This window comes from Mobula hypostoma, chromosome 21 (genome assembly GCF_963921235.1).
Source record: "Mobula hypostoma chromosome 21, sMobHyp1.1, whole genome shotgun sequence".
NCBI lineage: Eukaryota > Metazoa > Chordata > Chondrichthyes > Myliobatiformes > Myliobatidae > Mobula > Mobula hypostoma.
In genome coordinates this window covers 58,882,929-58,907,074 of record NC_086117.1, presented here as the reverse complement: position 1 = coordinate 58,907,074, position 24,146 = coordinate 58,882,929, and the positions used below count along the sequence as shown (strand labels likewise).

The following is a 24,146-nucleotide window of genomic DNA, read 5'->3' as shown; positions in this document are numbered from 1 at the left end:
CTGTAAATGCCCACAAGAAAATGAATATCAAGGTAGTATATGGTGACATATATGTACCTTGTTAAATAGGTTTACTTTGACTCTAATTTTGAAATTGTCAATGTCTTAGGCGAAGATCCTTCATCAGGACTGCAGGTTTCGGCCTGAAACGTCAACTGTTTATTTCTCTACATAGATGTCCATCCATTGAGATACCACACAAAATAGTCTCTTCCAGCCTTTTGAACCATACTGCCCTGCAACCCCCAATTTTACCTGAGCCTAATCACAGGACAATTTAGAATGAACAATTACTCTACCAGCTGGTACATCTTTGGACTGTGGGAAAAAACCAGAGTCCCCGGAGAAAATCCACATGGTCACGAGGAGGAACGTACAAACTCCATACAGGCAGCGGCGGAAATTGCTGAGTTCCTTCAGTACTTTATGTGTGTGTTGATCAAGATTTTCAGCATCTGTCAAATCTCTTGTGTTCAGTTTATTAAAATAATCTGTTTTTATCTTATGTCGTTTGGATTATTTGCAAAGCTGTAAGCAAAGTAGAAGTTTGCATTGATTGTACAAAGATGCAGCTTTGGAAATTCTAGTAGCCTTCCAATTTTACCATGTAATTATATTGTTTCTGTGATACAAAGGATTTTTCTCAGGCTAAGCAAAAACAAATCCTGCAATGAGCTCACTATGTTAACAGCTTGCATTTAATTGCTAATGTTAATGTAGTAGAGGCCCCGAGGCACTTCACTGAAGATTCAAAATTCAAGATTGTTTAATGTTATTTCCAGTACACAAGTGTAAAGGAGAATTAAATTATTGTTACTCCGGATCCAGTGCCACATCAAAAACAGGATAAAGAACACAATAATAATTTTAAATAACACAATAATTATGAATATGTAAGATAGCAACACTGGCACAACACAGGGATGTGTGCTTAGCCCACTCTCTCTACACTCATGACTGTGAAGCTAGGCACAGCTCTAGTGCCATCTATAAATTTGCTGACGATACAAATACTGGTGGCAGGAGTTCAGATGATGATGAGAGAGTGTACAGGAGCGAAATATATCAACTATTTGAGTGGTGTCGCAGCAATGGCTTTGCAGTGAACACCAGTAAGACTAAAGATCTGATTGTGGACTTCAGGAAGAGTAAGACAAGGGAGCACACACCAGTCCTCATTGAGGGATCAGAAATGGAGAGAGTGAACAATTTCTACTTCCAGGGTTTCAATATCTCTGAAGATCTATCCTGGATCCAACATATCGATGTAGCTACAAAGAAGGCACGACTGTGACTGTGTTTCATTAAGAGTTTGAGGAGATTTGGCATGTCACCTAAAACATACTCAGATTTCTACAGATGTAACATAGAAAGCACACTAACTGGCTGCATCACCATCTGGTATGGATTGAAGGGGGTGCTACTGCACAGGATCAAAGTAAGCTGCAGAGAGTTTTAAGCTTATTCAGCTCCATCACGGGCACTAGCCTCCACTGTCTCCAAGACATTTACAAGGAGCAATGGCTCAAAAAGGCATCCATCATTAAGGACCCTATCACCCAGAAAATGCCTTGTTCTCATTGCTACCATCAGGAAGGAGGTACAGAAGCCTGAAGACACACGCTCGAAAGTTCAAATTTACGAATAAAATTTATTATCAGAGTACATACATGTCACCACATACAACCCTGAGATTCTTTTTTTGCAGGCATACTCAGCAAATCGATAGAACAGTAACTGTAGACATCAGGAACTATAAACTGTAAACAAACTGTGCAAATGCAGACATAAATAAATAGCAATAAATAATGAGAGCGAATAACAATATTACCCAGTCCTTAAATCCCCTTTTGTTCAAGAGTCTGATGGTTGAGGGGTAACTGTTCTTGAATGGACATGGAACCCATGAACAAGTGGTACAAGTCCCGATGACAGCAGCAGGAAAAGAGCATGGTCTGGGTGGTGAGTATCTTTGATGATGGATGCTGCTTGCCTGCAGCTTTGTTTCATGTAGATGTGCTTAATAATTAAGGAACATCATCTTCCCCTCTGCCATCCGATTTCTGAATGGTCATTGAACCCATGAACAATACCTCACTACTTTTTTATTTCCATTTTCGCACTACTTATTTAATTTAACTAATTATACACACACACTTACTGTAATTCACAGTTTTTATCTGTTTGTTATCATGTATTGCATTGTACTGCTGTTGCAAAGTCAACAAATTTCATGACATATGCCGGTAATACTAAACCTGATTCTGATTATATAATTTGATTGTATGTCCACAAAGTGACGCTGAGCACAGGAGTGTCTGTACATAAGATGACTGACAGGAAATGATAAAGTAGTGGTGGTTGGGGGTGTGGAGGGGTGGGTTCTTGGGTAGAGGTGTTGATCAGCCTTACTGGAAGATAACTGTTTTCGAGTCTAGTTGTCTTGGAGTGGATACTACCTAGCCTCCTCCATGATGGGAAAGAGGCAAATGATCTGTGGGATCCTTGGATAAAATAAAAGCAAGAAATGTTAGAAGCACAAGGAATTCTGTAGCTGTTGGAGATCTTGTGCAACATACACAAAATGCTGGAGGAACTCAGCAAGGTGGCAGCAGCTATGGAGAGGAATAAACAGTCAAAGTTCCAGGGCAAATCTTGGCCCAAAACTACAGTCTTTCCCTCCTATAAGTGCTGCCTTAAATGGTTGGAAACACTCTGCAAAAAAGACAACTACCTGGGAAAGAAAAATAATTAACATTTCAGTCCCAAAATCTTAAGAGTTCCAGAACTGCTAAGTGTTTCCAAAATTTTCTATTTTAATTTCAGATTTTTTGCATTACAATTTTCTTTATTCTTATTATCTGGCCAAAGGTGCATTAAAAAAATTCTGCATCTGAGGTGTAGGGATGAGCCACCATAAAGCATAGTCAAAGATGAAGGTTTTAAAAAAGGCCTTTTATGAAAAGAAAGATGTTTCATGAGGGAATTGAAAGGGCTATGACGATCAAAGCATGGCGGACAATGGATGAGCAACAGAAATTATGGTCTCACATTTTCCTGGAACAATCCCCAAATGTGTTATATGCTTCGGATCTTCATGTTATGTAGATGACATTAATTAAAGGTAGAATACTCAATCTTAATAAGTTCTTGAAAACACTTCAATCATCATGGAACACACATCAAAGTTGCTGGTGAACGCAGCAGGCCAGGCCGCATCTCTAGGAAGAGGTACAGTCGACGTTTCAGGCCGAGACCCTTCGTCAGGACTCAGCCCAAAACGTCGATTGTACCTCTTCCTAGAGATGCTGCCTGGCCTGCTGCGTTCACCAGCAACTTTGATGTGTGTTGCTTGAATTTCCAGCATCTGCAGAATTCCTCATGTTTGTGTTTTCAATCATCATGGTATGGATTCGTGAGAAGGAAGTAAAAAGGCTTCAGGCAGGGTATATAGGCAGAGTAAGTAAATGGATGAGGATACAGCTGATCAAATGCAGAATCAGGATTAATATGTGTTGTGAAATTTGTTAACTTCGCGGCAGCACTGCAATGCAATACATTATAATAGGGAAAAAATTGAATTACAGTATGTACAGTATAGGCGTATATATTAAATAGTTAATTAGTGCAAAAATAAAAATAAAAAAGTAGCGAGGCAGTGTTCATGGGTTCCATGTCCATTCAGAAATCAGATGGCAGAGGGGAAGAAGCTGTTACTGAATCGTTGAGTGTGTGTCTTCATTTTTCTGTACCTTCTTCCTGATGGTAGCAATGAGAACAAGGCAAGACTTAGGTGATAGGGGTCCTGATGATCTGAGCAATGGGATCTACATGGATGAAACAACGTACCCTAACGCCTTCACCATCATTTTGGGAGATTTTAACCAGGCCAGTCTGAAAAAATCACTAAGCAACTACCATCAACTGATCACTTGCAACACCAGAGGAAATAACTCACTGGACCATTGCTACACCACCATCAAGAATGCCTACTCTGCTATTCCACGCCCTCACTTCGGGAAGTCTGATTACCTAGCTGTATTTCTACTCCCTGAGTATAGGCAGACTGAAGACTGCAGCACCAGTAGTGAGGACCAAGAAGGTTTGGACAAGAAAAGCACAGAAGTGCTTACAGGACTGCTTTGTATCGGTGGACTGGACTGTATTTAGGGATTCATCTTTGAACCTGGATGGGTATGCTGCAGTTGTTACCAACTTCATTAAAACTGTGTGGATGAGTGTGTGCTCACAAAGACTTACTGTACATTCCCAAACCAAAAGCCATGGATGAATCAGGAGGTACGTCGTCTGCTGAAAGCTAGATCTTGGCTTTCAAGTCTGGCGACCCAGGTCTGTAGCAGAAAACCAGGTATGATTTGTGGAGGGCTATTTCAAGGGCGAAGAGACAATTTTGAACGAGGTTGGAGGTGACATCGGATGCACGGCAACCCTGGCAAGGTCTGCAAGACATTACTTCCTACAAAGCGAAACCCAATAGCATGTATGGCAGCGATGCTACTCTACCAGATGAATTCAATGCCTTCTATGCACGCTTTAAAAGGAAGAACACAACTGCAACTGTGAAGATCCCTGCTGCACCTGATCACCCTGTGATCTCCGTCTCAGAGGCCGATGTTAGACTGCCTTTAAAGAGAGTGAACCCTCGCAAGGCAGAAGGTCCTGATGGAGTACCTGGTAAGGCTCTGAAAATCTGTGCCAACCAACTAGCAGGAGTATTCAAGGACATTTTCAACCTCTCACTGCTATGGGTAGAAATTCCCACTTGCTTCTAAAAGGCAACAATTATACCAGTACCTAAGGAGAACAATGTGAGCTGCCTTAATGATTATCACCTAGTAGCACTCACATCTACAGTGATGAAATGCTTTGAGAGGTTGGTCATGACTAGACTGAACTCCTGCCTCAGCAAGGACCTGGACCCATGCAATTTGCCTATCGCCACAATAGGTCAATGGCTCTCCACACGGCTTTAGACCAACTGGACAACACAAACACCCACATCAGGATGCTGTTCCTTGACTACAGCTCAGCATTTAATACCATCATTCCCACAATCCTGATTGAGAAGTTGCAGAACCTGGGCCTCTGTACCTCCATCTGCAATTGGATCCTCGACTTCCTAACCAGAAGACCACAGTCTGTGCAGATTGGTGATAACATATCATATAACCATATAACAATTACAGCACGGAAACAGGCCATCTCAGCCCTTATAGTCCGTGCCAAACTCTTACTCTCACCTAGTCCCACTGACCTGCACTCAGTGTCCATTCCTTTCCTGTCCATATATCTATCCAATTTAACTTTAAACGACAACATCGAACCTGCCTCAACCACTTCTGCTGGAAGCTCGTTCCACACAGCTACCACTCTCTGAGTAAGGAAGTTCCCCCTCATGTTACCCCTAAACTTTTGCCCTTTAACTCTCAACTCGTCCTCTTGTTTGTATCTCCCCCATTCTCAATGGAAAAAGTCTATCCATGTCAACTCTATCAATCCCCCTCATAATTTTAAATACCTCTATCAAGTCCCCCCTCAACCTTCTACGCTCCAAAGAATAAAGACCTAACTTGTTCAACCTCTCTCTGTAACTTAGGAGATGAAACCCAGGCAACATTTTAGTAAATCTCCTCTGTACTCTCTCAATTTTATTGACATCTTTCGTATAATTCGGTGACCAGAACTGTACGCAATACTCCAAATTTGGCCTTACCAATGCCTTATACAATTTCAACATTAAAACCCAACTTCTATACTCAATGCTCTGATTAATAAAGGCCAGCATACCAAAAGCTTTCTTCACCACCCTATTCATGTGAGATTCCACCTTCAGGGAACTATGCACCATTATTCCTAGATCTCTCTGTTCTACAGCATTCTTCAATGCCCTACCATTTACCATATATGTCCTATTTTGATTAGTCCTTCCAAAATGTAGCAACTCACATTTTTCAGCATTAAGCTCCATCTGCCATCTTTCAGCCCACTCTTCTAATTGGCCTAAATCTCTCTGCAAGCTTAGAAAACCTACCTCATTATCCACAACGCCACCTATCTTAGTACATCTGCATACTTACTAATCCAATTTACCACCCCATCATCCAGATCATTAATATATATGACAAACAATATTGGACCCAGTACAGATCCCTGAGGCACACCGCTACACACCGTCCTCCAATCTGACACACAGTTATCCATCACTGCTCTCTGGCGTCTCCCATCCAGCCACTGCTGAATCCATTTTACTACTTCGATATTATGCCTAACGATTGAACCTTCCTAACTAACCTCCTCGCTGACTATCAACACTGGCTCATCGCAGGGGTGTGTGCTTAGCCCACTGCACTACTCTCTTTAGACGTTACTGTGTGGCTAGGCATAGCTCAAATACCATCTATAAATTTGCTGACGATACCACCATTGTTGGTAGACTCTTAGATGGTGATGAGACAGCATACAGGAGTGAGGTATGCCAACTAGTGGAGTGGTGCCACAGCAACAACCTGGCACTCAACGTCAGTAAGATGAAAGAGTTGGTTGTGGACTTCAGGAAGAATAAGATGAAGGAACACATACCAATCCTCATAGAGGGATCAGAAACGGAGAGAATGAGCAGTTTCAAGTTCCTGGGTGTCAAGATCTCTGAGGATCTAACCTGGTCCCAACATATCAATGTAGTTATAAAGAAGGCAAGACAGCGGCTACACTTTATTGGGAGTTTGAAGAGATTTGGCATGTCAACAAGTACACTCAAAAACTTCTATAGATGTACCGTGGAGAGCATTCTGACAGGCTGCATCACTGTCTGGTATGGAGGGGCTACTGCACAAGACCAAAAGAAACTGCAGAAGTTTGTAAATCTAGTCAGCTCCATCTTGGGTACTAGCCTACAAAGTACCCAGGACATCTTCAGGGAGTGTTGTCTCAGAAATGCAGCGTCCATTATTAAGAACCTCCAGCACCCAGGGCATTCCCTTTTCTCACTGTTACCATCGAGTAGGAGGTACAGAAGCCTGAAGACACACACTCAGCGATTCAGGAACAGCTTCTTCCCCTCTGTCATCCGATTCCTAAATGGACATTGAATCTTTGGACACTACCTCACTTTTTTTTAATATGCAGTATTTCTGTTTTTGCATGTTTTTTAAAATCTATTCAATATACTGTAATTGATTTACTTGTTTATTTATTATTTTTAAAATTTTATTTATTTTTTTTTCTCTCTGTGCTAGATTATGTATTGCATTGAACTGCTGCTGCTAAGTTAGCAAATTTCACGTCACATGCTGGCAATAATAAACCTGATTCTGATTCTGATTCTAATGATTGATGCTGCCTTTTTGAGAATCCTTGAAGATGCCCCAGATACTACGGAGGCTAGTACTCATGTTGGAGGTGACTAATTTTATAACGCTCTGCAGCATGCCTCGATCCTGTGCAGTATATAGTCAAGCAGTGATGCAGCCAGTTAGAATGCTTTCCACAGTACTATAGACATTTTTGAGTGTTTTTGGAGACAGACCAAATCTTCCCAACTGCTAATGAAATGTAGCTGCTGTTTTGCCTTCTTTGTAGCTTCATTGATATGTTAGGCCCAGGATAGCTCCTCAGAGATACTGACACCAGAAACTTGAAATTGCTCACTCTCTCCACTTCTGAACCCCAGATGAGGACTGGTGGATTCCAATTAATTGGGCCATTGGTTAATTGAAGCAGCTGCTTATTTTGGATGTGTCGCTTAATTGGGACAGGAGACTGATGCTGAACAGCTTTTAACTAGTGTCAGTTGCGTACACTTGTGTGGCCGTTAGATACTACACCGCGCTTAGAGCGAACAGTTTGTAAATAGAGTCTGTTGCGCATGTTTGCATTCAAAAGAGCAGCGAGTTTGGTCACTGATAGCTGGTGAGAAGTAAGCAGTAAGACAATTTCAGAATTGTTTTGCTCACTGCGGCATCAAGTATTCAGGCTTGGAGATGCTAGAAATGGCTGGGGGTGGAAATTAAATAATTTCACTCCTTAAACAAGTTAGGAACTATGAAGAATGTGAAGGTATCGACAATCATTTTGAATGTTATGAGAAAATGAAGGTTTGGAGGATGCAATCATTGAAACACTGAATGGAGGTAGTTCATTAAATGCAATAGGTATCTGCATTGATTTTGTTCATTTATAGTCAATCAAAAGAACATAACAACATACCATTGATAACTATTAGGAACTAATAGTTTTATAGTACTGTAGTGGTATTGATAATGTTCTAGTTTGTTCTATATTTCATTTAATACACAATTTGTTACTCAGTTGAATTGTAGTTTGTCTTTTTAAAATCTTTTTAACTATTTCCACAAAACTTCGGCTAATTGAGACAGCTGCTTAATTGGGCCAAAATGTACTGGTCCCGATGTGTCCCAATTAACCAAAATACACTGTAATGTGAAAAATGAGAGGTAAAACTAAAGCTAAGTACTTTTGTTTAAATGGTGAGAGTTCGAAGGGTAGTGATGTTCAGAGGGATCTGGGTATCCTTGTACACAAGTTACTGATGCTTAAGACCATAAGACAAGGGAGCAGATTTACGCCATTCAGTCCATGAAGTCTGCTCAGCCATTCAATCATGGCTGATTTATTATCACCCTTGACACCCTTATTGATCAAGAACCTATCAACCTCTGCTTTAAATATACCCAATGACTTGGCCTCCACAGCCATTTGTGGCAATGAATTCCACAGATTCACCACCCTCTGGCTAAAGAAATTCCTCCCAGTCTCTATTCCAAAGGAAGGTCCTTTTATTCTGAGGCCATGCCCTCTGGTCCTTGACTCTCCCTCTATTGGAAACTTCCCCTCCATGTCCACAGATCGATCTAGAGCTTTCAGTATTCAATAGATTTCAGTGACGTCCCCCTCATTCTTCTAAGCTCCACTGAGTACAGGCCCAGAGCCATCAAATGCTCCTCATACATTAACCCTTTCATTCCTGGGATCATCTTAATATGGAGTTACAGAAAGGAAGGCATTAAGACTTAGGAATACGTGATGCTAGAGATTGTATCATCAAAACAGCTAGCTGTTGGCCTCCCCCTTCGCAGAGGCAGGAGAGAATTCTCATTCATTCATTCTCTCTCACTCTTTCACTCACACTCACACACACTCTCACTCTCTCTCTCTCTCTCACACACACACAGACAGCCTGTTGAGGTGTTCGGATGGACAGTAGTTTTTGATGATCTATAGATCATGGTCTCTGGGGCTTGGTGGGGGAGGGGCTGATATTTCTGCTGGAACAAAGGGGGGAGCGGAGGGTTGATTTTGCTGCTACTTTGGGGTTCTAATGTTTTCTGAGATTCTTTGGGGTATTCTTCTGTGGATGTCTGCGAAGAGTAAAAATTTCAGGTTGTACACGGTATACATCCTTCGATATTAAGCTGAACCTTTGAATGGTATATCAGCTCTTGCTTCAAGATCATTTGAGTACAAGAAAATACTGTCGATATCTTACCAGAGGTATATGGGGATTTGCAAAATATTTGTAAATCTCTCGTAGATAAAGGGCATCATTCCATGATGGAATAAATTGATTTATAGGTTTATGGGCAAATGGAGAGCCAAGCCAAACACACCAATTTGTCCCAATTGTTAATATTGAATGTTATGTGGCACTTTCTTTCAGCATTCTTTTATTACACTGGATGGTAAAGATTTTGCTTCCTGAATACTTATGTGTGTATCTTATGGGTTTAGGGCTGCTGATCATGAAAATCGCCATGAAATATCTCTAACACAGACCATTTTTTTAAATGGCCTGTATTTGTCATTTCAGTTCATAATTTAAATCAGCATCACTGATACGAACTTTAATGAAGGAATTTTTGTTGATCCACAAATCAAACAGGTTATCAATGACAGACAATTTGAAGAACTTCTAGTGGGACTGGAGAAATCACGTGGAAGGCATTCAAGGGTGTTGTTGAAAGTTCTCTTGTCAACGACAGAGCACCAAACTACGTGCAGCTGGTTGACAACATGCTTCAAGCATACAAAACCATGAAGTGCAACATGTCACTAAAGATTCATTTTCTGCATTCCCATTTAGACTTCTTTCCTGCAAATGTTGGCACTGTCAGTGACGAGCATGGTGAAAGGTTTTACCAGGACATTGCAGTCATGGAGAAACGGAATCAAGGCAACTGGAATCCATCAATGCAGGCTGATCATTTATTTTTATTTATTGAAGTACAGCACAGAATAGGCCCTTCAAACCACACCACCATGCAATCTCCCAATTTAATCCTAGCGTAATCCTGAGACAATTTACGATGACCAATCAACCTATCAACCGGTCCCTCTTTGGACCATGGGAGGAAAGCGTAGCACCCAGAGGAAACCCATGTGGTCATGGGGAGAATGTACAAACTCCTTACAGGCAGCAACGGGACACATAAGCAAGAAGCTTCGGATACTGAGTAGGAACGAAAATCATCAACGAAACATTTTTAGCTTCGTAGTTCTGCATCATTCTGCAATCAAACACATTATATTCAATCGAAGTTAATTTCTTATTTCCCCAGTTTCCTATGTGATACAAGTAGTTTGAAGTTACGTTTGTGTTTAGCTTCAAACTGTCTATCTTAAACAAAAAAAAACTTATGAGGAAGCAACACTTATGAAAAAATTTGTTGTCCAGTGTTACTGTTTAGTGCAGTCAGACACTGTTGTTTTTGTCCCTCTGCTGTTTCTTGTGTTTCAGGACAAGCGTCATAATTATATTCATCAGCAGTAGTATTTGTAGCGCTCTGGCACGCACTTGATACAATGCAGTAAGTGCAGAAGGCCGGTTAATCACTCGAGTAGCAATGACTTTATTGAAATCTAGAGCAAAGAACCTTGGTTGACTCCTTCCCTAATCTGCATGTTTCTTACTTTCCAATAGGTGCCCTTGGTTAACGAAAGAGATCTCTCCGGCAATTCCAGTCTACAATGGCCTCGTGTTTCTATTTGTTTTGGCAAACTTCAGCATGGCGACATTTATGGACCCGGGAATCTTTCCACGAGGTTAGTGTGCCAAGATGACGTGACCACAGTTTTCAAAATTAGAGTCATATAGTCATAGAAAAGTACAGCATAGAAACACAGATATCCCACCTCTCCCAGAAGTTCCGGGAGTCTCCCGCATATCGATAGTTGGTCCCTGACGCCCAGAAATTATATACAATATCCCAGAAATAGATTTTTTGGAGAGGGAGAGGGAGAGCAAGCATCCTGACTGGTCTCTCTTCATGCTAAGAGTGGTTCCCAACCACCGGGCCACGAGGAAACAATATGATTTGGCGATGTGAGTCAGCTGCACCTTTCCTCATTCCCTGTCACGCACTGTTGAATTTTAATGCACGCGAGGTCATCAGTGACCCAAGATGTGCAAAGGAATGGGTCCGTGACCCAATTGTGAATATCCCCGGTGAATCATCCATGTCAGCATGGGAAGAAGATCAACTCCTCGAGCTTGCAAATGACGGTGGGCTGAAAAGTATGTTTGACATAACATCTCTGCCAGCATTCTGGATCAAAGTCAAGGCTGAATATCCTGAGATAGCCACGAAAGCACTGAAAATATTGCTTCCATTTCCAACATATCTCTGCAATGAATGCAACAAAAACTAAATTGCAGAATAGACTGGACATAAGGAACCCCCTTCGAGTATCGCTGTCTCCCACCACCCCTCGATGGCACCGTGTTGTTGCAGGAAAACAAGCTCAGGGCTCCCACTGATTCAGCGATATTGGTGTGTTGCAATGATTTTATATGTTCATACGACGAAAATATGCACTGTGTGTTTAACATCCAAACATTACTTAAAATGTTATGATGCCATTGACTTATAAGTGACTTATAATTCAGTCGTTCCCAGCCTCCAGGCCGCGAAGAATGCAGCGGTGGCCGGAACGCACCCAGCACATCTTTAAGAAAAAAGCCGAAATAAAAAAACTAATTAATTAGGTGCCGCCCGGCACGTAGATGACGGCCCAGATCAGAGGCAATTGCTGATTGCGTCGTCTCTGATCTGGGCCAACGTTTACGTGCCGGGCAGCACCTAATCAATTAGCTTGTTTATTTTGGCTTTTTTCTTAAAGATGTGCTGGGTGCGTTCTGGCTACCACTGTACCGCTGCATTCTTCGCGGCCTGGAGGTTTGGGACCACTGTTATAATTGACTTATCACTACATTCATGCGAGGAAAATATGCACTGTGTATTTAATATTAAATTCGTTAGATAAACCCCTTTAACCCTTTAGAAACGAAATTGAGTGTATTAGCCACTTACAAGTGACTTGTGACTTATAGTTGACTTATCACCTATATTCCAGTCACGTTTAACCCCCGCCCCCCCCCCCCCCGGGTCGGCCAGTCCGCAAGAATATTGTCAATATTAAACCGGTCCACGGTGCAAAAAAGGTTGGGGACCCCTGCATTAAACTAGCTGGCTAGCTGCCGAGGAGCTACGCTATTGATGTCCTACGTCAGTGGTCCCCAACCACCGGGCCGCAGACCGGTACCAGGCCGCAAGGCGAGCGCTACCGGGCCGCGAGGAAACGATATGAATGGGCGATAGGAATCAGCTGCACCTTTCCTCACTCCCTGTTACACCTACTGTTGAGCTTGAACGCACGCGAGGTCATTACGCATGCGTCATCCATTTCAGCGCGGGAAGGAGATCAACTCCTCGAGCTTGCAAATGACGGCAGGCTGAAAAGTATGTTTGACATAACATCTCTGCCGGCATTCTGGGTCAAAGTCAAGGCTAAATATCCTGAGATAGTCAGGAAAGCACTGAAAACGTTGCTTCCATTTCCAACATATCTCTGCAATGAATTCAACGAAAACAAAATTGCGGAATAGACTGGACATAAGGAACCCCCTTCGGGTATCGCTGTCTCCCATCACCCCTCGATAGGACTGTCTCGTTGCAGGAAAACAAGCCCTGGGCTCCCACTGATTCAGCGATATTGGTGCATTGCAATGATTTTATATGTTCATATGGGGAAAATATGCGCTGTGTGTTTGACATCCAAACGTTACTTAAAATGTTATGATGCTATTATAAGTGACTTATATAACCATGTAACAATTACGGCATGGAAACAGGCGATCTCTGCCCTTCTAGTCTGTGCCGAACGCTGGTCTCACCTAGTCCCACTGAGCTGCGCTCAGCCCATAACCCTCCATTCCTTTCCTGTCCATATACCCATCCAAATTTTCTTTAAATGATTATATCGAACCTGCCTCTACCACTTCTACTGGAAGTTCATTCAACACTTCAAGCTCCCCTGTCCTCCCCGATAATTGTCTTATCGCTATATTCATGCGAGGAAAATATGCGGTGTGTTTAATATTAAATTCGTTAGATAAACCCTTTTAGAAACGAAATTGAGTGTATTAGCCACTTATCACCTATATTCCGGTCGTGATTAACACACCCCTCCGCCGCCGCCAACAGAATTGGCAAAAACAATTTTTAAGAAATTGGCATGCAAACGCATGCGCAAGTTATGCATGCGCAATGGTGCCCGCGCAAGGCTTCATGGTCATTGTAGTCTTTCTGGGGGTAAACCCAACGTATTTGACTGCTACTCTTGTACGTTGGCAACCCTACCACCACCCCCCCACCCCACCCCCCCCAGTCAGCCGGTCCACAAGAATATTGTCAATGTGAAACCGGTCCGCAATACGAAAAAGGTTGGGGACCCCTGTCCTATGTGATGAGGCCAAACCCCCTGTAGACTTGCTTAAAGTTGTAATAGAATAAACACGATAATATAATATAATATAAGTACATATTTTAATGTCACATTTGCTGCATATACCCAACTTGGTTTACAGATTAGACAAAATCACTAAACAAAGTATTACATACACCCTTGGAGGTCGACGGGGGGGCGGGGGGGGGATATGGGGTTGCGGGGGGTGGGGGTGCTACCTCCCTGAAATGAGTTTTTGCAGGGTGGGATGTCTGGAAACAGGTCCTTCAGTCCATCTAGTCCATGCCAAATGATTTAACTGCCTACACTCATCGACCTGCACTGGAATCATAACTCTCCATATCCCTCTCATCCATGTATCTACACAGACTTCACTTAAGTATTGAAATTCAGCTGATATGCACTGTTTGCGCTGGCAACTCACTCCATAATCTCACAACCCTCTGAGTGAAGAAGTTTCCCCTCATGATCACCTTAAACTTTTCACCTTCATGACCTCTGGTTGTTGTCCCACCCAACCTCAGTGGAAAAAGCCTGCTTGCATTTACCCTGTCTATGCTCCTCATAATTTTGTATACTTCTATCAAATCTTCCCTCAATCTTCTACATTCCAAGGAATAAAGTCCTAACCTATTTAATCTTTCCATATAACTCATATCCTCCAATCCCAGCAAAATCCTTGTAAATTTTCGCCGTGTTCTTTCAATCTTATTTGCATGTTTCCTATAGAAAGGTGACTGAAACTGTACAGAATTCTCCAAATTAGGCCTCACTAACATCCTATACAACTTCAACATAACATCCCATCTCCTGTACTCAAAACATTGATTTATGAAGGCCAAAAACTTTCTTTACAGCCCTATCTACCTGTGATTTCTCAGCATTTTTAGAAGAGTAGTCAGTAAATGCAGAAGCTGTGAATAACCAGTCATGTTACTTGGTAAAGAGACCCAAGAGACTGCAGATGCTGGAATTTGGAGCAAAACAACAAACTACTGAAGGAACTCAGTAGATCAGGCAGCATCTGTTGTGGGATTGAAGAGGAACTATTGACGGATCAGAATCGGAATCAGGTTTAATATCATCGGCAAATATGGAGAAATTTGTTAACTTTGCAGCAGCAGTATGTTGAAATACATGATAAATAAATATAGATAAAATGAGTTACATCAAGTACATCCTGTAGATGTATATTAAACAGTTAAGTTAAAATGAGTACTGCATAAACAGGAATAAAACCAGTGAGGTGGTGTTCATGGGTTCAATGTCCATTCAGAAATCGGATGGCAGAGGGGAAGAATCTGTCCCTGAATTGCTGAGTGTGTGCCTTCAGGCTGCTGTACCTCCTTCCCAACAGTAACAGTGTGAAGAGGATATGCCCTGGGTGATGGGAATCCTTAAAGATGGACGCGGCCTTCCTGAGGCACTGCTCCTTAAAGATGTCTTGGATACTACAGAGGCTAGTACCCATGATGGAGCTGACTAATTTTACAAGTTTCTGCAACTTCAGTCTTGTGCATTCGCCCCTCCCCCAGACCAGACGGTGATGCAGCCAGTCAGAACGCTCTCCACGGTACACTTGTAGAAGTTTTTGAGTGATCAAGTAGCGTCATTTGCAGAAAAATCTGCAGATAGCTCAGTGGCGTAATATTCAATGATTCACAGTACATTTATTATCAAAATTTCACTAGTGATTTGAATTGATTAAGGAAAAAAATGTGTATGATTCCATTCCAGTGGAAACATGACATACATAAAACGCAGAAAATACTTGCTGTAACTTACTTAACTGGGACAAGAATAATAGTACAGCACAAAGATGTCCACTTTGAAAGAGGAGTTGACAGCTGGATATTCCTTTATCAAAGATTTACATGATAAGTGGAGTCATTATGTGCTTAAGTAGAAGTGAAAATACAGTATATTTTCCTTTTTTTAGGGTTAAATAAACTCATGCAAACATACAGTGCCTATAAAAAGTATTCATCCCCCTCCCCTTGGAAGCTTTCATATTTTATTGTTTTACAACATTGAATCACAGTGGATTTAGTTTGGCTGAACAACAGAAAAAAAGACTCTTTTGTGTCAAAGTGAAAGCAGGTCTCTATAAAGTGATCTAAATTAATTACAAATATAAAACACAAAATAATTGATTGCATAATTATTCACCCTCTTCAAGTCAGTATTAAGTAGATGCACCTTTGGCAGCAATTACAGCCCTGAGTCTGTGTGGATAGGTCTCTTATCAGCTCTGCGATTCTGGACACTGCAATTTCTTCCCATTCTTCTTTACAAAATTGCTCAAGTTCTGTCAGGTTGCCCGGGGATTGTGAGTCAACAGTCCTTTTCAAGTCCAGCCTCAAATTCCCAACTGAATTGAGATCTGCATTCCAGAACATTAACCTTGTTTTTAGCTTTGGCTTTATGCTTGGGGTCATCGTCTTGCTGGAAAAAAAATCTCCCATGTCACAGTTCTCTTGCAGACTGTATCAGGGTTTCCTCCAGGATTTCCCTGTATTTTGCTGCATTCATTTTATCCTCTACCTTCACAAGCCTTCCAGGGTCTGCTACAGTGAAGCATTCCCACAGCATGATGTAGCCAGCACTGTGCTTCACTGTAGGAACGGTGTGTTTTCAGTGATGTGCTCTGTTTGGCTTACACTAATCATAGCATTTAGTTTGATGGCCAAAAGCTCAATTTAGGTTTCATCAAACCATAGAACCTTCTTCCAGCTGACTTCAGAGTCTCCCACATGCCTTCTGGCAAACTCTAGCCAGGATTTCATGAGAGTTTTTTTTTCAACAGTGGCTTTCTCTTTGCCACTCTCCCATAAAGCTGCAACTGGTGAAGCATCTGGGCAACAGTTGTCGGATGTTCAGTCTCTCCTATCTCAGCCACTGAAGCTCGTAGCTCCTCCAGTGTCGTCATCAGTCTCCTGGTAGCCTACCTCAGTAACCTTCTTCTTGCACGGTCACTCAGTTTTTGAGGATGGCCTGCCATAGGCAGATTACAGCTGTGCCATGCTCTTTCCATTTGTTGATTGACTTAACTGTATTCCAAGGGATAATCAGTGGAAATTTTCTTGTATCCATCTCTGGACTTGTGCTTTTCAGTAACCTTTTTGCGTAGTTACTTGGAGTGTTCTTTTGTCTTCATGGTGTAGTTTTTGCCAGGATACTGACTCACCAGCAGTTGGACCTTCCAGATCTAGGTGTATTTTTACTGCAATCAATTGAAACACCTTGACTGCACACAGTGATCTCCTTTTAACTAATTATATGACTTTTCAAACTAATTGGCTGCACCAGTGATGATTTGATGTGCCATATTAAAGAGGGGTGAATACATATATAATCAATTATTTTGTGTTTTATATTTGTAATTAATTTAGATCACTTTGAAATCTGTTCTCACTTTGACATGAAAGAGTCTTTTTCTGTTGATCAGGGTCATAAAAACCAAATTAAATCCACTGTGATTCAATGTTGTAAAACAATAAAACATAAAAACTTCCGGGGGTGGGGGGGAGAGTGAATACTTTTTATAGGCACTGTATTTACAAGCACACACACAGAACACATTCCTGGAAATGTAGTTCAGCTGTGAAAGTCAATGCATTTTTCTCCCCTGGAGGTTTCTCTCTGGGCAATTCATACCATTTTCATCGGAGCGGATGGTGGTGGGGGTGGGGGTGGGGTGTGTGGGGCTCAAAGCCGTGTCGGGGTTAAGTAGAAAGGCAAAACACATGGAAGTGACCAGCAGGTCTGCATCTTCTCACACAAGGTTAGTGCTTTGGGTAGGAGCAGAAACCTCAGGAAATCCCAAAGTGCTTTACAGACAACAAAATACTTCTGAAGTATAGTCACTGTTGCATCGATGTAAATGTGACAGACAATTATTACCCTTCAATCGTCAGGCTGCTGAACCAGTGTGGATAACTTCACTCACTTCAACACTGAACTGGTTCCACAACCTACGGACTCTCTTTCATGTTCTCAGCTTGTTTGTTATTATTTCCTTTCCTTCTTTTTGTATTTGCACAATTTGACTTCTCTTGTTTGTCAGTCTTTATGAGTCATTTTTAATTGATTCTTTTGTGTTTCTTTGTTCTACTGTGAATATCTGCAAGGAAATGAAATCTCGAAGTAGTGGCATGTCGAGGATGTTTCCAGTCTCTAGAACCAGAGGGCACAGCCTCAGAATAGGGGGGCGTCCATTTAGAACAGAGATGAGGAGGAATTTCTTTAGCCAGAGTGTGCTGAGTCTATGGAATCCACTGCCATCAGAGGCTCTGGAGGCCAAGCCATTGGGTATATTTAAAGCGGAGATTGATAGGTTTTTGATTAGTAAGGCCATCAAAGGTTATGGGGGGGGGAGAAGGAAGGAGAATGAGGTAAGAGGTTCAGCCATGTTGGAATGGCAGAACTGACTCAATGGTCAGGTGGCCTAATTCTTCTCCTACGCCTTATTGTTTTATAAATATTTCCATTCTTTATACACTTGTTTCCACAACTTTGTCTAGCTCCTTCTCCCATATCTTCTCTCCAGAGATCTAAGTGACTTCATCATGGTTCCTTCCTTCCCCCTTTTGTCCTCACTTGTGAAAGAGCTTTCAGATAACGTGACTTTTACTGATCAGGTTATCATGCCTCATTTTCCCAGCCGCTTACCTACACGTTCAGCCCTGTTGACAAAGCGCCTTTCTCCTATTGCCTCTGCGTGTCTCTTTTACAAAGAATCTCACAACATGATCACTAAATTAAGGGCAAGGGATTGCTCATCTCTAGAGTAGTTCCTATCTGTTAAGATAAGATATAGGAACAAAATAGGCCATTCGGGCCATCGAGTCAGCTCCAATATTTCATCAGGGATGATCCATTTCCCCATCAGCCCCAGTCTCCTGCCTACTGCCCATATCTCTTCATGCCCGGACTAATTGAGAACCTATCAGCATCTCCCCTAAATATACCAAATGACTTGGCCTCCACAGCCATCTGTGGCAATGAATTCCACAAATTCACCACTCTCTCACTAAAGAAATTCCTCCTCATCTCCATTGTAAAAGGATGCCTCTCTGTTCTAAGGCTGTGTCCTCTGGTCATAGACCCCCCCCCCCCCACCATAGGAATCATCCTCTTCACATCCACTCTATTGAGGCTTTTCAACATTTGATTGGTTTCAGTGAGATCCCTCCTCATTCTTCTAAATTCCAGTGAGTACAGGCTCAGAGCCATCAAGCACTCCTCATATGACAAGCCGCTCAATCCCAGAATCATTTTCATGAACGTCCTCTGAACCCTCTCCAATTTCAGCACCTTTCTTAGATAAGGAGCCCAAAACTGCTCGCGATACTCCAAGTGAAGCCTCACCAAGTACCTTATAAAGCCTTTCCTGTTGTTATAGTGATTTGTAACAAGCCTGCTGAAGGCAATAATTTAAACTGACCCACTGTTCATTTGTAAGTGGGGACAGTATAACTGCAATTAATACTGAGGTAACTGCATGCCCCTTGAGCACACAGCAGATTTTTGTGACAGATTTTTTGAAGATGTTCTGTTCTTTGAATTGAAAGCAAACAAATCCCAAGGCTGCAAATACAAAACTTTTCATTTATTTTGATTAACATTGCTACTTCAATTCTTTGTTCCATTTGACTTTTTAATTCAGTATTTACATCCAGCTGGTGCTAAAATATCATCATTATTACATGCCATGTAATATGACGTGGGCAATCATGGTCTTCCATCTGTCTTTGCCTGTGGGGAATACCTCCTTCCCACTGTTTTTATTCTTTTCTCTATCCTTTGACCATGATTGCTCTTGGCAAGTTTTTTTACAGGAGTAGTTTTCCATTGCTGCTTCCTGGGCAGTGTCTTTACAAGACAGGTGACCCCAGCCATTATCAATACTCTTCAGAGATTGTCTGCCTGGTGACAGTGGTCGCATAAGCAGGACTTGATAAGTAGGGGCATCTGCTACCTGCTCTCATGGCTTCACCTGACCCTGAGCAGGGGGAAGGGCTAAGCAGATGCTATACCTTGCCCAAGGGTGACCTGCAGGCTAGCGGAGGGGAGGAACGCCTTACACCTCCTTTGTCACCAGCCCGCCACCCAGAAGGGTACTGCTTGAAATTTTGCAAGCAAATTAAACTGTCACTAACCATTTTTATATACATAAATTTTGTATGAGTTATTGAGAGGGCTAAGACTACCTTTGTTTCCGGTAAAGATGGCGTTGGCAAGACACAATGCCACTTAACAGAAAAGGCGTGTGTTTCCTCCAAGTGTTTCGGTTTCCTCACATAGTCCAAAGGCATATTAGTTGCTGGGTTAATTGGCCATTGTATATTGTCCTGTGATCAGGCTAGAATGGATTGCTGGGCGGCCCGGCTTGTAGGGCCTATTCCGCGATGTATCTGAATAAATAAATATTCAGAATAAGAATCAGGTTTAATATCATTGGCATATGTCATGAAACCTGTTAACTTTGTGGCAGCACTACATTGCAATACATTTGAAGTTCAAAGTAAAATTTATTATCATAGTACATACATGTCACCACCTGAGATTTTTTTTCCGGGCATACTTGGCAAATCTATAGAACAGTAACGGTAAGCAGGATCAATGGGCAACAAACTTGGCAAATTCAGGAATGAATAAATAGCAACAAATAATGAGCATGAAATAACAAGATAAAGAGTCATTAAAGAGAGACCATTGGTTGTAGAATGAGTGTAGTTATCCACTTTTGTTCAAAAGCCTGATGACTGAGGGGTAGTAACTGTTCCTGAACCTGATGGTGTGCGTCCTGAGGTTCTTGTACCTTCTACCTGATGGCAGCGGTGAGAACAGAGCATGGCCTGGGTGGTGGTATCTGTGATGATCGAAGCTGTTCCTGAATCATTTGTGTGCTTTCAGGCTTCTGTACTTCCTACCTGATGGTAGCAATGAGAAGAGGGCATGTCCTGGGTGGTGGGGCTCCTTAATGATGAATACTGCCTTTCTAAGGCATCTCTCCTTAAAGATGTCCTGGATACTGCAGAGACTAGTGCCCCTGGTGGAGCTGACTAAGTTAACAACTCCCTGCAGCTTACTTCGACCCTGTGCAGTAGCACATCCCTCCCCCCCCCACCATACCAGACGGTGATGGAGCCAGTTAGAATGCTCTCCATGGTACACATTCCAAAGACATACCAGTTGGTAGGTTAATCAGTCATTGTAAATCATCCCGTGATCAGGCTGGAGATAAATCGGTGTGGCTCGAAGGACCTATTCAAAGCTGCATCTCAATAAACAAACAAATAAATCAATAAATAGATAGGTTTACAGAAAGAACAAAGTGCTACTACTACTACTATCTACTCTCTCACCCTGGCCATATTGAAGCAGCAGGACCTGGGCCCAAGAGCAAAACAAAACAAGCCAATGTCCGGCTATTGCTGGAGTGGACTTCAAGTTCAAGTTTTTGTCATCTGACATTGCATATACGAGGGGTGATTGATAAGTTAGTGGCCTAATGTAGAAGGAGATGAGTTATACAGCTCTCGTTACATGCAGATGCAGTTCAACTCTTGAGTGATAATGCAGAAAGTTTGAAGTTAATAACTCATCTCCTTCCACCTTAGGCCACAAACTTATCAATCACCCCTGCTGTGGACCACTTCTACAAAGAACAGATCCATATGCTCCACGACCACTGGACTGAGTGTGTAAATGTAGGAGGGGACAATGTTGAAAAATAAATGTGCTAGGTTTTCTAAAATTGACTCTTTCTACCCTAGGCCACGAACTTATCAATCACCCCTCGTATACAAGCAAACGAAAGTATGTCCCTCTAGACCACAGTGCTCCCATATAACATATATCATACACAGTACATAAGCCAAAATATTATTATAAATAAGTTGATAAAATATAATTCAAAATGCATGTAGTAAATTAGCACTGGTAAACGGTAAACATCTGACTGTCCTCGTGGTGAAACCTCTGTGGTGCAGGGTATTCATTAAAGCCAAGAACACTACCTCACTACTTTTTAATCTCTTTTTGCACCATATATTTAATTTAACTTTTTAAATATATATATATATCTACAGTAATTTACAGTTTTTTATTATTTTGTATTGCAATGTACTGCCGCCACATAATAACAAATTTCACAACATACGTTGGTGATGTTGAACCTGAACCTGATTCTGATTGTGATTCATTCCTCTCACAGGCTGAGGTACGAAGCTGTTACCCAGTCGTACAGTCCTACTCCTGATGCTTCTGTACCTCCTTCCTGACAATGGTGGATCAGAGTTATTGAGAAATGGGTGGTAAGGGATCCTCAACAATGCTTGGGGCCAGATCGAAACGGCGGGGCAAAAACCACACCACTGTTTGGCTGATTTAAGCGCTGGGCCAGATTAAAAATATCAAAGCATCAAGGCTGAGGGTGAAGGATGGACTGGTGTTCAGCTCGCTACTCCACGAGGTTTACTCGCCTTAGGGTTAAACTCTGAAGCTGTGGCCGGCAGTAATCTGCACTCGCCTCAGTGCTGAACTGTCTCCGTGGCTGTGGCCTGTAGCTCCCTGGACCAGCTTCATTTGCCTCCTCCAAGGCAGCAGACTCACTTTCACGGACTCTGCAGTTAACATTTTGTGTGTTATTTGTTTATATTTTTTATTTACATGATTTGTTCTCATTTTCGCACATTGGGTGTTTGACGGTCTTTGTTGTGTGGGTCTTTTGATGGGCTCTGTTGTGTTTGTATTGTGACTGTCTGCAAGAAGATGAATGTCTTGTAGATTCAAAGCACACTTATTAACAAATTATGTGCACTGCATACAACTCTGAAACCAAGTGAATCGCTGAGCTGGGCCCAGGGCCCTTCACGGCAGCAGTGCCTGGCTCCTGTTTAGACAATTTAAGCACCGGCTCAAATCAGAGGGGCGACCTGACCTCACTTGCTCTCTGCCATCTTCACTCCTCTCTCCAGGGTGCCGGAGACTTTCATTGTTCCATTATTGGCTCAATTTAAACGCCAGCCCACATAGATTGAAAAGACAGGGTGTCGGTCGGGACAAGAGCCGATTTCGCTCGATCTCTGTGATGGTCATCTTCATGGCACTGAGACTATGAAGACTGCCCTGGCTGCTGTGCTCCATGCCCGCTAATATGATGAACTGATAAACGAGACTTTGAGGTTGGCGTTGTGGATAATGAAGTAGTGTTCAAAGCTTGCAGAGGGATTTAGGCCAGTTAGAAGATTGGGCTGAAAGATGGCAGATGGAGTTTAACGCTGAAAAATGTAAGATGCTGCATTTTGGTAAGACTAATCAAAATAGGACATACATGGTAAATGGTAGGGCATTGAAGAATGCAGTACAACAGAGGGATCTAGGAATAATGGTGCATAGTTCCCTGAAGGTGGAATCTCATGTGGATAGGGTGGTGAAGAAAGCTTTTGGTATGCTGGCCTTTATTAATCAGAACATTGAGTATAGGAGTTGGGATGTAATGTTGAAATTGTATAAGGCATTGGTAAGGCCAAATTTGGAGTATTATGTACAGTTCTGGTCACCGAATTATAGGAAAGATGTCAATAAAATTGGGAGAGTACAGAGGAGATTTACTAAAATATTGCCTGGATTTCATTTCCTAAGTTACAGAGAAAGGTGGAACAAGTTAGGTCTTTATTCTTTGGAGCGTAGAAGGTTGAGGGGGGACTTGATAGAGGTGTTTAAAATTATGAGGGGGATTGATAGAGTTGACGTGGATAGGCTTTTTCCATTGAGAGTGGGGGAGATTCAAACAAGAGGACCTGAGTTGAGAGTTAAAGGGCAAAAGTTTAGAGGTAACATGAGGGGGAACTTCTTTACTCAGAGAGTGGTAGCTGTGTGGAACGAGATTCCAGCAGAAGTGGTTGAGGCAGGTTCGATGTTGTCGTTTAAAGTTAAATTGAATAGATATATGGACAGGAAAGGAATGGAGGGTTATTGGCTGAGTGCAGGTCGGTGGGACTAGGTGAGAGTAAGAGTTCGGCACAAACTAGAAGGGCCAAGATGGCCTGTTTCCGTGCTGTAATTGTTATATGTTATATATATGTTGCTCCGGGGTTCAGATCTGAGGACTCCATTTTGGTTCGGAATGCTGTTGTTCGTTTCCAAATCTTGACCTTAACCTGTAACCTGTGGTTTGGAGCAGAGATGCAAAACTGCAGATTCTGGAATTTGAAACAAGAACCCAATGGCTATAGAGGCTTATTGTGTCGTGAGGCAACTCTGGGGAGTGGTGGGGGGAAGACCCTTGAATCAAGACAGGAGACCCCCTGAACCAAGGCAGGAGACCCCCCCCCCCCAACCAAGACAGCAGACCC

At 42.2% G+C, this 24,146-nt stretch overlaps 1 protein-coding gene across 2 annotated transcripts in view; it reads left to right on the top strand.

Annotated features, from left to right (window-relative positions):
• The window catches only part of zdhhc8b (zinc finger DHHC-type palmitoyltransferase 8b), a 283,381-nt gene that overhangs the window by 184,286 nt on the left and 74,949 nt on the right, over positions 1-24,146 (top strand). For both annotated transcript variants that reach the window (XR_010021238.1, XM_063074112.1), the window contains exon 2: positions 10,958-11,079. Coding sequence is in view for 1 of the 2 variants with exons in the window: in XM_063074112.1 (XP_062930182.1) it covers positions 10,958-11,079 (122 nt within the window). In the remaining variant the exon portion in view is untranslated. The remainder of the gene's footprint in view (positions 1-10,957; positions 11,080-24,146) is intronic.